The 15281-nt window shown below is 43.4% G+C and overlaps 1 protein-coding gene across 10 annotated transcripts in view; it reads left to right on the top strand.

Annotated features, from left to right (window-relative positions):
* The window catches only part of LOC135942077 (kin of IRRE-like protein 2), a 160992-nt gene that overhangs the window by 123640 nt on the left and 22071 nt on the right, over positions 1-15281 (top strand). For all 10 annotated transcript variants that reach the window (XR_010575045.1, XM_065488003.1, XM_065488000.1 and 7 more), the window contains exons 4-5: positions 11118-11261; positions 12073-12267. Coding sequence is in view for 9 of the 10 variants with exons in the window: in XM_065488003.1 (XP_065344075.1) it covers positions 11118-11261; positions 12073-12267 (339 nt within the window). In the remaining variant the exon portion in view is untranslated. The remainder of the gene's footprint in view (positions 1-11117; positions 11262-12072; positions 12268-15281) is intronic.

Genomic DNA, 15281 nt, shown 5'->3' with positions numbered 1-15281 from the left:
TCATTAAATGCAGGCTCGTCAAAATTTCGATTCACTGCATCGTTATGACGAGCAAGACCTCTTCATTCGGATTATTGCCGCGCGTGGCCGTATTAACCCATTAAACACAAGAGATTTAGTACTCATTAAAAGCGCAAAAAGTGGTGCCAGCGTTAGAGTGATTAAGCATGTCGATCGAATACGGCCGGCCCTCTTGCTTTGCAAATTTGCGTCCAGTTTTTGCGCCTGGCTCGATATTACTCAAAGCCGAAATTGCCAGCAACAAGCAAAAAGCGGATAATCCGCCTGCCTCGACAGCTTTTTATTTCTCAAACCGGGAGAGGGGTTTGGGGGTAAAAAGCAGCAGGTTGACGCTGCACCAGGCGGCTCAACAGATTAGTTTGATTCTCCCTCGTGCGCTCCTTCGATTCGAACACACATTCACACGCTCTCTCTCTCTCTCTCTCTCTCTCTCTCTCTCTCTCTCTCTCTCTCTCTCTTTCTCTCACACACGTGAGTGTATCCTCGGATTTAGAGCGAAAACAACGAGCTGCTGGTTTGTTATCAACACTCAGCCCACTGCCGCGCGCATTTATGACTGCGGTGGAGCGAGAAAAAAGCCGGCGATATGAGGAATGAGTTCCATTAGGGAGCAGCCTGCTAACGCGATTGAAATTGCAGCCATGGGAGCCGGAGCGAGCGTCATCGTGCAACCATGAACTAACTGCTCTCTGCTCACTCTTCGACCCTCGCTCTCTCTCTCTCTCTCTCTCTCTCTCTCTCTCTCTCTTTTAGTAACAGCTAAGCATTCGCTTTTTATCCTGTCACGAGTCTGGCTGCCACTGCCAGAACTCGGATTTCGCACGTCAGATTTCCTCTGCCTTGAGGCTGGATTTAATTTGTCCTCTGCCTTGCGTTGGATTGAATGCGGAATGAATGCGACTACTTGTCACGTCGTGATTTTAAGAGCTGGATTAGCATTTATTTTTATATTTGAATTCCAATATACAGAATTTAAATTTATAAAGCCAGTTTGTTTTAGTCTTGGGGAACAACTGTAATAAAAAGAAAAAACTTATTCGTTTGCCACCTGTTCCTAAGTAAGATCAATGTGATCGGCAGAATACCATCCCATTCAATTCTATTGTGGCGGAATGTCGTCGTTTTAGTGCCAACGTCCAGCAAGAAACGCATTATTTCTATTCCGTCCTGTCCTTTTTTATTCTCTAAATGTCCCACAGCAGCATCGAGCTATTCCCACTTTTTGCAGCAAAAGCAATCTGCTATCATAAATAAAATAGTACCAGAGCTTCGTTACCGCCGAGTCGTTTTTTGCCGAGACGGCGGCGCACGATCCATGTCCGCGATACGTAACACCCTATACGTTTTCCACCCTATCTCGCTCTCCGCAGGATCATTTAGTTTGTGCAAATGCACGTGAAATAGCTGGCGATTAGCGTGCCAGGCATCACTCGTTCGCTTCGTTCGCATTTATCACATCGGTGTGCTGGTGTGCTGTGGCCGGCCAGTAGAGCGGGTGAATTGCAGGCATGCTGCACGGCGCAAAACTGACAATAAGGGGCATTGTGTGCATCGCGCGCTCGCTGCCGGCCTCAGCACCGTATTATCAATCCATCATTTTTATGAAAGACGAGTCTGCCGGCCCTGACGACGTGCCCGGCTGCTGATTACAGGCCGCGCGCGCTTGAAAAATGAAAACGACGAACACAAACGCCTGTGCTCTCTCGCTGCATGAAAAATACGAGCGATCTGGAACAACAAGGAGAGTGAGTGAGCGAGAGAAAAGAAACGAGCCCCGCCGTTTAATTACGTGCGGATTGCTTTAGGCCTGCGAGGACGCGAGGGGGCAGTCGGGGTGGGGGGGAAAATGGAAGTGCTTCCAGGCGTAAAAAGAATTGGGTAAGCTTTTTGAGTAATGAATCGAAACGAGTCAGAGCAAGAAGCTCTTGAATGGCAAATATTGATTACCTGGTCTTTTGCACTTGCAAATCAAATCTGTTTAAGACAGCTAGGTTTCTGGCAAATCGCTTTAACTTTCTGTATAAAATTTGGATTTTCAACCGAAAAGTCAAAGTACACAACACGTGTTTTACTATACATATAGTAATTTAAGCGAAAAGCAATAAGTTGGAATAAACCAAAGAATTAGGCAATTCAATTCAACTTCCTGAGTGCTACACCTGAGACTAACAATCTAGGTTTAATTGAACTCAATATCTAGGAGAGCAATTATTCGCGAGATTGGAGGTCAATTGGACGCGATTTTTCAGCGTAGAAATTTTTAGGTGGCAGTCATATTTGCTTAAAGTACTTGTTAATAGATGGTGAAATTCCAAATTTGAAGCTCGGGAATGGGGGCGTTCCCTATTTTTTCGGTATCTAAAAAATACCCGAAAAACGAATTGTGTTAATGAATTGTAAACTGCAACTCTTGACTGCATTGAGGTATCACCTTGAAATTTTCACTGCCCAACCTAGTTTTTGATCCTGAACAACTTTTGCATTTACAAAAAATTCGCAGGTCGAAGGTCAAGGTCACCTTTTGCGACCTTTTTTTGAAAATTTAAAATTAAGGGATGATAGCCCCCTACGATTTTTTTGGGGTTCAGGGCTGAAATGTAGCCCGTGAAATTCTGCAAAAGCACACCAAGTTTCATAGGTGCAATCGCGATACTTTTGCTGCAATTCGAATTTGAAGTTTGAAAACCTGCTCGAAGCCGCTTTACCGCGCATGCACTTTGAGCGGCGAGTTCGCCTCTCGTTTTTCAAGTTGATTTTTTTCGCATTTCACTTGCTTAGAAACACCAATGGGGCCTAGGGTAGACCAAGGAAGGTCAAAATCGACCTTCAGGGTCCGTCCCTGACGTGACCCTGAGATCCGAAATATCGAAAATTTCCAATTTCATCGAACTTGGTGTCCTTTAATAGGTTTTCACCACCGTAGAGCTCAAATATACAGCCAAAACTGCCGAATGACAATCCTGAAACCAGTTCTTGAAATATTTGTGGTATTTGCCATAATTCCATGTGTTAAAATTGTCAAATTTTGAAATCTAAAATTTATGAAAAGATTCTTCTGTTTTGTACTTACGAAATTTATATTGAGTTTTGAAAAAACCGATCGTTTTTTTTACAAAGTTAACAAATATATTTAGAGCAATAACAAATAAATTACACGTTTAAAATTTTTTCTTAAAAAAGTATGGAAATAAATTTTTTTAGTTTTTTAAAGTAGATTAATTTTTGTTATTGCATTTAATAACATTTTTTATAGTATTAAGCATAAGATCCTTTATTATCAGCACATATTATACTTTATATGTGCAAATAAGAAGTATCTTTGAATAAATTAAAAATTTCAAAATTTTAAACATTTCACACATCACGTCTGGATTAATGGCTACCACAATTATTTCAAGAACCGGTTTCGGGATTGTCATTCGGCGGTTTTGGCTATATATTTGAGCTCTACGATGGTGAAAACCTATTAAAGGACACCAAGTTCGATGAAATTGGAAATTTTCGATATTTCGGATCTCAGGGTCACGTCAGGGACAGACCCTGAAGGTCGATTTTGACCTTCCTTGGTCTACCCTAGGCCCCATTGGTGTTTCTAAGCAAGTGAAATGCGAAAAAAATCAACTTGAAGAACGAGAGGTGAACTCGCTGCTCAAAGTCCACGCGCGGTAAAGCGGCCTCGAGCAGGTTTTCAAACTTCAAATTCAAATTGCAGCAAAAGTTTCGCGATTGCACCTATGAAACTTGGTGTGCTTTTGCAGAATTTCACGGGCTACATTTCAGCCCTGAACCCCAAAAAAATCGTAGGGGGCTATCATCCCTTAATTTTAAATTTTCAAAAAAAGGTCGCAAAAGGTGACCTTGACCTTCGACCTGCGAATTTTTTGTAAATGCAAAAGTTGTTCAGGATCAAAAACTAGGTTGGGCAGTGAAAATTTCAAGGTGATACCTCAATGCAGTCAAGAGTTGCAGTTTAGAATTCATTAACACAATTCGTTTTTCGGGTATTTTTGAGATACAGAAAAAATAGGGAACGCCCCCATTCCCGAGCTTCAAATTTGGAATTTCACCATCTATTAACAAGTACTTTAAGCAAATATGACTGCCACCTAAAAATTTCAACGCTGAAAAATCGCGTCCAATCGACCTCCAATCTCGCAAATAACTGCTCAGGAAAATTGTTTATATTTTAATAATGATCTTAAAGGTAAAGCTATATGCTGGAAAAGGGTTTTAAATGTCGTCTTTGAAACTGTTAAAATTTAAAAAGATACACTTTGTTTTGGCACTGAAGTAAAATATTATTGGTACTCAACACCGAGGCTCATAGCACCAGAGTGCGGGTGAGTTGGCAAAGTTCTTAATTAAACGAGAGCAAATCATCAAGCTCATTAAGAATGCAATAAAACGCAAATCGAGTTACACAAACTCAAATATTTGAGTTAAAAGCGCAAAACGAAATTGCAGGCGCGCGAGGCTGGCGGAATTCGATTTCGCCTCCGCCTGCCAGGCAGGCTGCACAACACACAGCCCCCTAAAGACGGACTGCGGTGTGGAGTAAAATAATAAGGAGCAGGAATGAGGCCCAGACAATAGCACTCACTCCTCACGAATTCAACTCGCGCCGGCTGACACGGTTAGCGGGTGTGCGTTGGTGTGCGTTCGTTCCGTACAGGAGTGAGTTCTGGCAGCAGGCATCACCGCGTGCCCAGAGGCACGAGCGGGGGGTCCGAGGCGGAAAAATAAATTTCGTTAATTAAATCTAAGACGCCGGCGGCGGCGGCGGCGCTTGGATAAAATTACCGCAGCAGAGAAAGGCAGGTAGACGCGCGGTGAGCGGCGGCGGACTGACTAACAAGCCCACCGCAGCTGCTGTTGAGCGGCGACGATTCCGCTGCACGCAGGCGACGCCCGAGGATTGGTCCTTGTTCCAAAGTGAAAGCACGAGGCCCAAGCCGCATACATTATTTTCGTGCATGACGCATAGGCATATATATTCTGCGGGCTAAATAAAATCCGGAATTCAAAAAGCGTCGAGCAAAAGTGGCTGGCGTGGCGGAGATGAAGAAGATGGAGAGGAAATGTAATATTGACATCTAAATGACTTGGCCAAGGGCCCTTTCTGATTGACATCGAGAGGCTCTTTCTTTCTCTCCCCATGCTTCTGGCCATATCTGCCGGCCGAGAGGGTCCAACGAGTCTGAAGCGCTTGAGGTAAACACATCCCCCTCCAGACAGAGCGGGGGGTGGCGTTTGCCTGCCCGTCCGCCAGAAAGTCATTTATCATTTATTGCTTTTACGCAATGCAATATATTTATAATGGATACAAGGAATAAAACGAATTTCGCATCCCCCCAATTGCATTAATCACCTTGTCAACCGAGTTGTGCTCAGTTGAATCAATCTCGACGGCCATCGCTAAATTAAATTGTGTGTGCTCTCGAGTGCAAAAATGAGCAGCCACTTTCCTGCCAGATTAAAATTAAATTTGATTAGCTGCACCACCACCATCGCATCCGCCTTAGGGACGATATTTCCAAATCGAATCTGTTGTCAACTGCCTGCTTGAGCATCGTTAATCCTGGCTAAAGCCCATAGTGCGGCTTTTTAATTACAAAGACAAATTCATTTTTGATGAACCCTTTCTTGAATAGCAATGTGATTATGATTAGAATCGTAACCTTTTTAGAGCATCATAGACGGAGCAAAACAAGGTGGTGTGCACTTTGAAGTTGGTTCTTAATGAAGGCAATGCCAGAGGCCAATTAGCCTCTTATCGCTGAATAGAACAGGTGGCATTAACTAGTTTATTAGCAGCACTCAATCCGCGAAGGCCAATCAAAGCAGCTTTCACGGTGACAAACGCCGTTGCAGTTGGTGTTTGCCGTTCGGAGTAGCATTTAAACGGAAGCTCCTTATTCAGTCGTTACCTCCTTAACTGCTTTAATGCGGCGAGAAAGGCTGCTCTTGGAACTACTCTGGCCGCGTAATTCGCTTGTTATTATTATAATAACCTCGGTCGCCTGTTGTTCCATTTAAAAGTAGTAAAAGAGTAATGAAATTTTTTTACTAGAGCGTTGTGCTAGTCGTAAAGTTTTCTTTTCCAAAGAGTGCGGGCGTCGACAGCGGTAATATGAATGGCAAACACACTTACGAGCAGCCAGCTGCCGGCCCTTAATGCTTCCCTGCTGATTTACCATAATCGATTTTATTCCCTTCGCCTGGCTGTATTATTTTTCCGAGGCATGCCTGCCTTTAGTGTACATAAAAGAGAGAGGAAAAACGTATGGAAATGAATGCGTGCAAAAATTCTGCCCGACTTGACATAACACTCGAAAGAACTCGAACGAGAAAGCGTGACAGGGCGCCCCCAACTTTTGCGGATTAGAATATTATTTTTGTTTAACAAAGTTTACTTTCATGCGGGAAAGGGAGCCATTCAAGTAGCAACAGCGGTGGTGGCCAAATTAAAATTTCTTGCCTTGTGCACTGAGTGGGAGGAATTTTATGTTGCTCGCCTGCTCAGAAATCTTGATTTTTCCGCCGCAGAGCGAGCAACAACCGAATTGGAGCGGCTAACTGCGGCAGGTAGACAACCAGCGGAGCATGCACGTCCGACAAATTGCCTAGCCGGGACCGCTCAGCAATTTGCAACTCGAGCAATCTGGTCGGTGCACAACTCCGAACAGTCATTTGTTCCGCAGAAAACAAAAGCAAAGTAGGGGCAACAAAAGCGGGTCATCTCGGTCCCGGCGCCCTCCAGGCTCGGCCCCGCTCCTTGCGAACCCATTAAGGCTGTTGTAGCAACACGGCCGCAAACAAAATTAAACCATCACGGAGGCAGCTAGCGAAAGTTGAAGATTAATGAGACTGTCGAAGCGGTGCCAATTTTTATCCGAAACTGTCATCCGGTAATTGATGGCTGAAAAATTAATTGCTGTTCAGCCGGCACAGGACAAAAAGCTGGCGAGCCACGTCCGTCTGTGTCCATAATTTAAATTGGCAAGTGTGTAGAAAAAGCCAGCGCGCCTCGACTAATTAATCCGGAACGGCTCGCTGCAAACCCAGAGGACCAGATGTACGTTCAAATAATTAAAATCTCACCGAGCGCGCTGTTTAAATAACTGGAAATAATTATCCTAGCCAGCGTACGCAGTCGAGTCTGAGTCTCGGAGGGCGCGACAACGAACACACCGTAAATTAATATACGCCAACAAGCACTTGGCAGCTAATTTGTTTGTGTCATCATTTGCCACCACTAGCGGGCCGGATGAATAATGAGTGATGCACACGTATTGCTATTATCATCATCATCTCAGAGTACAGCAAGCGTGAATTCTGAAATCCCTTGTTGTTCCCAATATTATTCTAGAAAGCCATTTGTGCTGAGTGCCATTATATGATACTTGATTTCCTGCTGCTTTCGGAAGCTGTAAATTTTTTACGAGCACTCAAACGGTAGTGGCATTTTTGACAATGTTTTAATTAATTAACACGTTTTAAAAGCATATATTTAATCAAAGGGAATATAAATTGGTGAACATTCCATATAGTCACTCTGCATAACGTAGTTTTATAATAGGATTTCCCTAACAATTCAAGATTGGCCAATTAAGCATTTGGGGAGCGTCTATGGTGGCAGTCGGACCGAATACCCACCGCACGGACAATGGGTGTGCATTCTAGCGTTCCAAAAAGCGACGCAGCGGCAAATCGGAACGAGGCTGCAGCGTCGTGAGCATCGCTCGCAAGATTCCTTTCTCTGGGGGAAAGAGAAATGTGTCTTGCGCGCATTACGAGCTGAATGGGAAAACGCTGTCGCAAACTTTTTGTGCACACACACATTTTTCTTCAGGTGTGCGAACGCACGTCACGTTCGGGAACGGGCGAGAGCTTTTCCTCTGTGTGGCACGCCCGGGTTACTTTTTCCTCCTGCTCACTGCTTTTACTTGGCGCACATGACCGCTGTAAACAATAAGGCGGAATTTGCTGGGTAATTACATTAGAGAAAGAGCCTCAGGTTGCTTGGATTTGCCGCGCTTGATTGTGCACCCAATGGAGAGGTAAACTGCTGGCTATATACCTCAGCCCACCTCTCATCGCACCGCACGACTGCAAAATTTTGTGCTAATGCTAGTACAGCCCTGCTGGAAAACTGAAAGATGAAATTGCTTGGAAATTTCACATTGTTCAATGAAATTATTGATAGGTTTTTTAAATTTGATTTAAGCAAAGATAGGAAAGAAAATATTAAAAAAGACGTCTACTTTAATTTCGTTTTCTTGTTTGCATTGCTTTCAACGGTGTTGGAATGAATTTAATTTAATGGTGATGATGGCTTTAAAGGTCAAATAAAAAGTTTTTGGGACTCGTGGGACTGAACTCAAATAAGCGTAACAGTCTTTTTCGTTTGAGTTGTATATTTAATTCTCTTGGGTCATATACAAAGAACTGAACCGTGAATATTGCATGATTATCTCATTATTTTTTAGTTTTTTATTCTTATCAGTAATCTAATGACGTCAAATTTCGTTTTAGTTCACATTTCTTTTGTACACATCAGTTGAATTTCCGCAATTCAGGCGAAACAAGCGAATTTTTCAAACCAAAAATGAATTCAAACATTTTACCACGCAGCTTAACGTGCCATACATCCGGCCAGCAAGTCAAATTAGAGTAGCAAATTTAGCCAGCACCGCCACTCGCAATCCTTCATCCTTCATCCCATTGTTTGCACAATTGCGTGAAACAACCAGCAACCCGCACAACACCCGGCCGCTTTTGTTACACTCGTCGCAAACAGCGGCGACGAGAGAGAGAGAGAGAGAGAGAGAGAGAGAGAGAGAGCACAGATTCCGACACAAAGCGACAACGAAAAATTAGCGTGTGTGTACGCCTTTCAGTCGAGCGTGACTTTGCCAGGCGTATGATTGAGTGAACCCTCGAGTTGCCAGCAGCCCGACGGGGCGCGCGCGGGTGAATAAGTAGAGTTAATTACCACATCAACTCGCCTTAATTACGCACTCGCGTAGTTAATGCATATTCATGCCATCCGCTGCTGCTTCTTTTTTCTTTCTAAGAAGCAGAGCCTCTTTAAATATGCAAAAAGGACGCCAGTCGGCTCGTTTCACAGTCTCTTTTTTCTTCGCCCGCTCATGCACGAGCGGTCACACGGGCGGAGCGGCAACCTTTTTCTATTTCCCAGCCCGACGTTTCTTCCCAGCCTGCTGGGGGGATGGTTAATTAAATTTTATTTTCCTTGTCCGACGGCCCGAGAGAGGCAGGTGCAGCGGCGGTAGCGCCGACGACGACGACTCGATTTGCTCTGCTTTCCTATCACACCCAGTTTTGATTACTGAGCATTCATTCCCAGTCCCGGCATTGCACCCTAGTGCCGAAAAGAGCCAGCCGTGATGGAAAATTGCGCACGATTCTCTCACTTTCTCTTTCTAAAGTCTCATCTCCCGGCCGTTTTCATTCTCTGCCTCCAAGGGTATATTAAAGATGGAAAAGTGGAGTAGAAAAATCATCTCGCTTTTCCCTCCTGACGACGCTAAACGCGTCATATTTCCCATTTCAATACGGCCGTATTGTTTTTCAGTTCAGGCATCATTTTTGCTGGGACAAAAGACACCCGACCGCCCCTTGCTGTCAGCATCGTTTTGGCTGCGTGTTTGATCGACTGCTAAATAATGAGAGCCGTCCATAGAATTGGGTGCACTCAAAAGTGACGGCGGATCTGTTTCACTGGCCCACCAGGTCTTTCTAGATGAGGGGCCTAAACGGCGCAATTCTTAAAAACAAAATGAACGAAAACGTTGAGCCTAAATATTTTTCATGTCATTATCGTCATTAATTATTTTTACAAAGATAAAGCAGTTTTATCCGTTTCCTTAAATATTTATTTTTTAACGTTGAACAATATTTTTTAACTCATAATAGAGAACATAGCAAGCTCTTGCTTTTATAGCAAAAATATGGTCAAAATCGAATTGAGTTGTAGCAAAACAGACGGTCCCGCTGGCTCCCCACGTCAATCGAAACCCGTTTGGCGGACAAAGAGTGAATCCAATATCTGGTGAAATGGAATCCAGTCGATGTTAATAATAGTCATTGGCAGCAGTAGTTTGTCGACTGTTGCTTCTCTTCCTCTCGTCAAATCTCGTTTCCGATAAAAGAGAACGTATATACAGTCACTTTTTAATGAAATCGGTCCTTTTGACGGTGCGCTCGACAATGCGAATGCTGCCCGCCTATCGCTTCAAAAGCATACATCACAAAGTAAGTGGGCGAAGAGAGATTATATATGCCAGTGATTTGAATTTTATTGCACACAAGTAGAATTTATTGAAATAGAGCTGGCTGGCACCATTACCGCGAGGAGCTGCTGGTCTGTTTCAGTGCTGTATGCGCCAATGCCGCGCGCGACTAAATTTCTTATTCCTCCTCCTTTATCTCTTTCAACTCTCTGGCGGCCGCTTTTCGCTGAGCTGCCTGCCATTGTGCCTAGCGTACAATACTGCAATTTGCATTTATATTTGTATTGACTCTAATTTCAGACAGATTGTGCTCAGATCTAGTCGCATATAACGTTGCAATCAAGTGTATTTTCCAACGCCGGCTGCTGCACTTATTAAAAAGAACCGAGAGAGACAGAATTTCTCATTAAACGCTGCGAGGGCTGTGTCCAGTGTCACGGAAAATCTGCTCTCCGCCGCGGCTGTTTATCGGGCCGCAAATTAAATTAAACTCGTCACGCAAATTTGGCCGAAATGCGTTTCCAATACGGCCTTTTTGTGAACGTGTCACTCGGACGGATTTGTTATTAAATTAAATCTAAAATCAATGGCTCTGCTTGTCAGTTTTGGCAAACCCATTTCAAATAAACATCCGAAAACTCGATCAACACCGTCCATCAATATGCATTTATGAAACAAACACAACAAACTGTAGTTTTCCCCGGCCGGATGGCTTCGGAAACGGATTAATGCCAAATCGAAATCATTCCACTCCATTTTTCCCCACAGTTGTGTTTTCGCAATATTTCTCCTCCGATGCGTAAGTTGTATTTAACATGCCGCATGTATTTTCTGTTCCAGTTGCTCCGCAGAGGCCCAGAATCGAGTATAATGCAACACAAATGGCACCCGGACAGAACGTGAGTGCCAAATCTGGTGAGAGGGCCTCCTTACGCTGCATTAGCCGTTACGGCAATCCTCCTGCCAAGCTCAAGTGGATGCTCGGTGAGTGCAAAAATACGATTCTCGTGTTTGGTGTATAGGATGCATAAAATATCTAGGTCCTCTTTCCTTCTGCCGAATTTTACGTACCAAAAGTAGCAAAAATGAGGGAAGGGCTAACGTATTGAAACCATTATTCAGGTTCAATCAGGAATTTTTCCAGTGTTTTAAGAGCTGAATTGATTTTTATTCAATTAACACGTCACATTTATATTTATATGTAAGTATGGATGAAAATATGCAATGAAAATTTTAGAGTTTGATTTACGTTTAAAAATTGATAATTTTGAGTTTGAATTCCATGAAATGTCAGCTAAAAATTTAATGATAGAGCAAGCGATATATAAACTATCAATTGAAAATTAGCCATCAAAATTAGTTTTGACCCAAAGGATGTTAGAAATTCTTCTCTTTGTAGGATTCTATTCTGTATGCCATATTGTGAAGAGAAAAATTATAGATGCAGGATCTGTTGTTTCGGCCTTCAACCCTCATCAGCAGTTCTTTACTTACAAAAATAAAATTCACGCTGCAGAGTTAGAAAACTATTGGTAGCCCTTATTTCTGAGCATGATCCAATAATATATTATGCAAGTGACAAAATCTAATGGACCCCGCCACTCTCCCTTCCTGCGAATAAACTCCTCTTCAAAAGGATCGCAAAGACAAATGAAGCATTAATTAAATCCTTTTGTTGAAATTAATTTCCTACGGGTATTTTTTTAATTAATTAAAATTTGTTTCAAATGAGTGATTCCCACAGAAAAATATTGCTAATTTCCGATTTGTAATTTAAACCTAATTTTATTCACAGGTGAGGAGTCTTTATCGGACACCGGCAACCAGACTTCCGTCCGCGAGCAGGACAACCCGAAGACTTGGTCTACCAGTTCAGTGCTGGACCTGGCCGTGGTGAAGAGGCACCATGGACGCAGTTTGCGCTGCGTGGCGGAGCACGACTTGTACATTTCCCGGTCATTAGACGTGAATGTCAAACTGGACGTCAGATGTGAGTACCTCTCGCATTAACTCTCGCTCCGGCGAGCATTGCTGACTGAGTGCTGCCTGAAATGTTTATCGAGAACGAAAGCGGCGGTCCGAGAGTGCATATTATGATATATTGGCGTGAGATAGAAGCGAGAACTCTTTGCTTGCACGAGTAGGCTTTCCGTGCGCATAAAGTGCAAAAAAACATGAAGTACGAAGAAACGAGATAAGACAAAAATAATATTTTTCGAGAGTAAAAGGAAGGCTGCTTTATGTTTGGGAGAGCACGGCGCGAGCGCGGGTAGTTTTTTCTTCGCCACGGGCTAGAGAATAACATGGCCATAAAAGAAAACGCGCCGCTTCTTTAAATATTACTCACTCTACGCGCCGGCGAGGGAAGGAAGAAAGGGCAGGCGCGTCATTTCGGGCCAAGTGCGCGCTGATTATGATAATTATGCTGAGGAAAAGAGCGACGTGAAAAGAGGAAATAAAAAGTTTGGCGTGTTTTTTAAGAACCCGACTCGAATGAAGACAAGGAAGCTGGACCTCTTTGTTTAAAAATCCTTTGTATCCTCGGAAATCTTTGTTCTCGTGCACCTCCGCCCAAGGAAATGGTTAAAATTTAAGTTCGTCGTCTGTTCTTCTCTTCATTAAGCCCGCTCTGGGCACCCAACAATAAGAAGCAACAAACTCACCAGTTGAGCTAGTGCCAAGGGTAAAATCCGAGCACGAAATTAAAATTTTGCTGCGTTCCACAGTTAATTAGTCACTTTGGCAGCTATAAATCTTCACGATGAAAATCTCACTCTCGCTGCCGGTTATTTTGATCGAATTTTCGCGCCTCCCTTCCCAGAAGATTTTCCTATCCACTGACTCCTGCGCTCACCAGACGTCGTGTATTAATTGCAGCAGCCATTGTCGCAGAGAATTAATGGAGCGGAGGCATTGTTCCGAAGAAGGTGCTGCCTGCCGTCAAATTTCTTGCTGCCAACCTGACCTTTCATAAATTCGACCCGCTCGCTGCTAAAAAGGCAGCTCGTCTGGTGGCGCAATTTTACGATTCCCTCTAATTAGTCTTGCCTAATCAATGCCCCTGGGACACGTGGCGCAGCTTCCATCAGATGATGTTTGGACAACTCGTGCCTGAGTAAATTTATCAGCACGCACGGCCGTCGCTTCCGTTTTCTGGTATTTATACGGCAGCCCGAGCAACTTTTTAAGGTTGATAAGACGTCGGTAGGGCACATCGTCTTCGTCGTCGCTGACGCGGAATGTTTACTTTTGAGTGTACACTTCAAACGAAATTTTGCCCAACTTTTTGCTGGCAAAGTTTTACGGATGAACTAAATTTTGCCCTCCTCTCCAGAGACCTCTCTGCACTGATGTATTCTTGAAAAAGGATCGTCTTCCGAGAAATTTCTGTCCCTTTTTATTTTGCCACGCGATAGTGACGTGTTATTTTACTTATTTTACGACAAAAAATGCGTCATTCAGAAGCTTGTCGTGAATTTCTAACAGAAAAAGGGCATTCTTTCTGTAGCCTAGAGAGGATTCATCTCTATTCACGTATTTGAAAGTTAAATTTTTGTCCGTATATATTCCTCGCCATTAAGCAGCAGCAAATCATATTCTGCGTGAATCAGCAGGACGTGCCCGGACGAGTAATTACCTTGTAGGAAGCAAGTGCACACAACGCACCAACTCGCGCAGAGGGTTGATTACCGCCTGGGGTGCGTTTCTCCTTGTGCTGGGTGCATTTTGGTTTTGTTTGCCCTGACCAAATGCACACGCGTCTAATCTAATTCTCGGTCGTTTGAGGCCTTATTTGCACGCATGTATATTCCCGAGTGTTGAGGGAAATAATTATTTGCGTCTGCCCGCATGCAAGCCAGCCAGCCGTGCCGGTCCCCCCAGGACGCAGATATGGCCCATGAAGCGTACGTACACGAATCCTCAACACTCGGGGGCCGGTGATAAAGTAACCCACTTTCAAGCGGCCGCGCACGTCTTGAATACCAACAAGCAAGCGCCCCAGCTGCCGCCACCGCTCGGTTTACGCGGACAGCGAGATGCAGCCTCTCGTTTTTAAATGACATACACGGCGGGGTGGCGTCGACGGACGCCAGACAGGAACAGGAGGTGCGCCTTGTTTCACCACATTTGCGAGGCTGTGATGAGCAAAGTTTGTCGTCTCTCTTTTGCAATTTCCCTAATGACATGCTGCGTGAAAATATCGCCGTGAATGGCTTCGATACGTTCGCTTAGTTTGCCACCGCAGCATATTTTCACTCTAGCTCGATAAACTGCGTTGTCTCTTTGAACATATTTGAGGGAATGTACGTCACAAGTATCACAACAGTTAAATAAAAAAGTGGCCCATTTCTCAAAACCACCAATATATTAAAGAGGATAATATAATACTGGCTCAACTCAAGGCATTGCGTGATTATACAAAGTTGTTGCAAATTATATACATTTTTATAGACATCCAAGTTGCTGGTTACGATTGCGTTTCAAGTTTCAACCACTGCTGTTAATTTAGTTTACGAAATTCAGTCAATTTGATCGACAGTTAGTTTAAATTAACAAAAAAAACCTTACAATTATTATATTAATATAATTCATTCAAATTTATAATATTAAAATGTTCTTGTCGCTGTTATTGTTATTGAAATACAATATACATTCTTTGAATTGGTTTAATCAAAGAGACAAAAAACTCCTACCACACTTGTAAAACATTTCACCACTAAATTGGATTGTCTTACAATTACAATTTTTATAATTTCCCAATTCATTCTCTTCGAACGAATAATCCTGCAATCTTTTGTGAATCATGCACCAAATGTAAATCATAAATTGAAACACCAATGCACAGAACATGGGTTCAATTCAAACAAAGCACTGAGCCGTTTACGATGAAATCAGTTTCAACTCATTTGGGTACTGTGAAATTTTGCGACTGGTATAGGTCGCAAAAGTCACGTTCTGTGTATATGGATAAACTGGCATGCCGGCATCGAGCCGCAAGCCAAA

This window comes from Cloeon dipterum, chromosome 4, assembly GCF_949628265.1.
Source record: "Cloeon dipterum chromosome 4, ieCloDipt1.1, whole genome shotgun sequence".
Lineage (NCBI taxonomy): Eukaryota > Metazoa > Arthropoda > Insecta > Ephemeroptera > Baetidae > Cloeon > Cloeon dipterum.
Note: the sequence above shows the minus strand (reverse complement) of the source record. Positions and strands in the feature narration are given on the sequence as shown.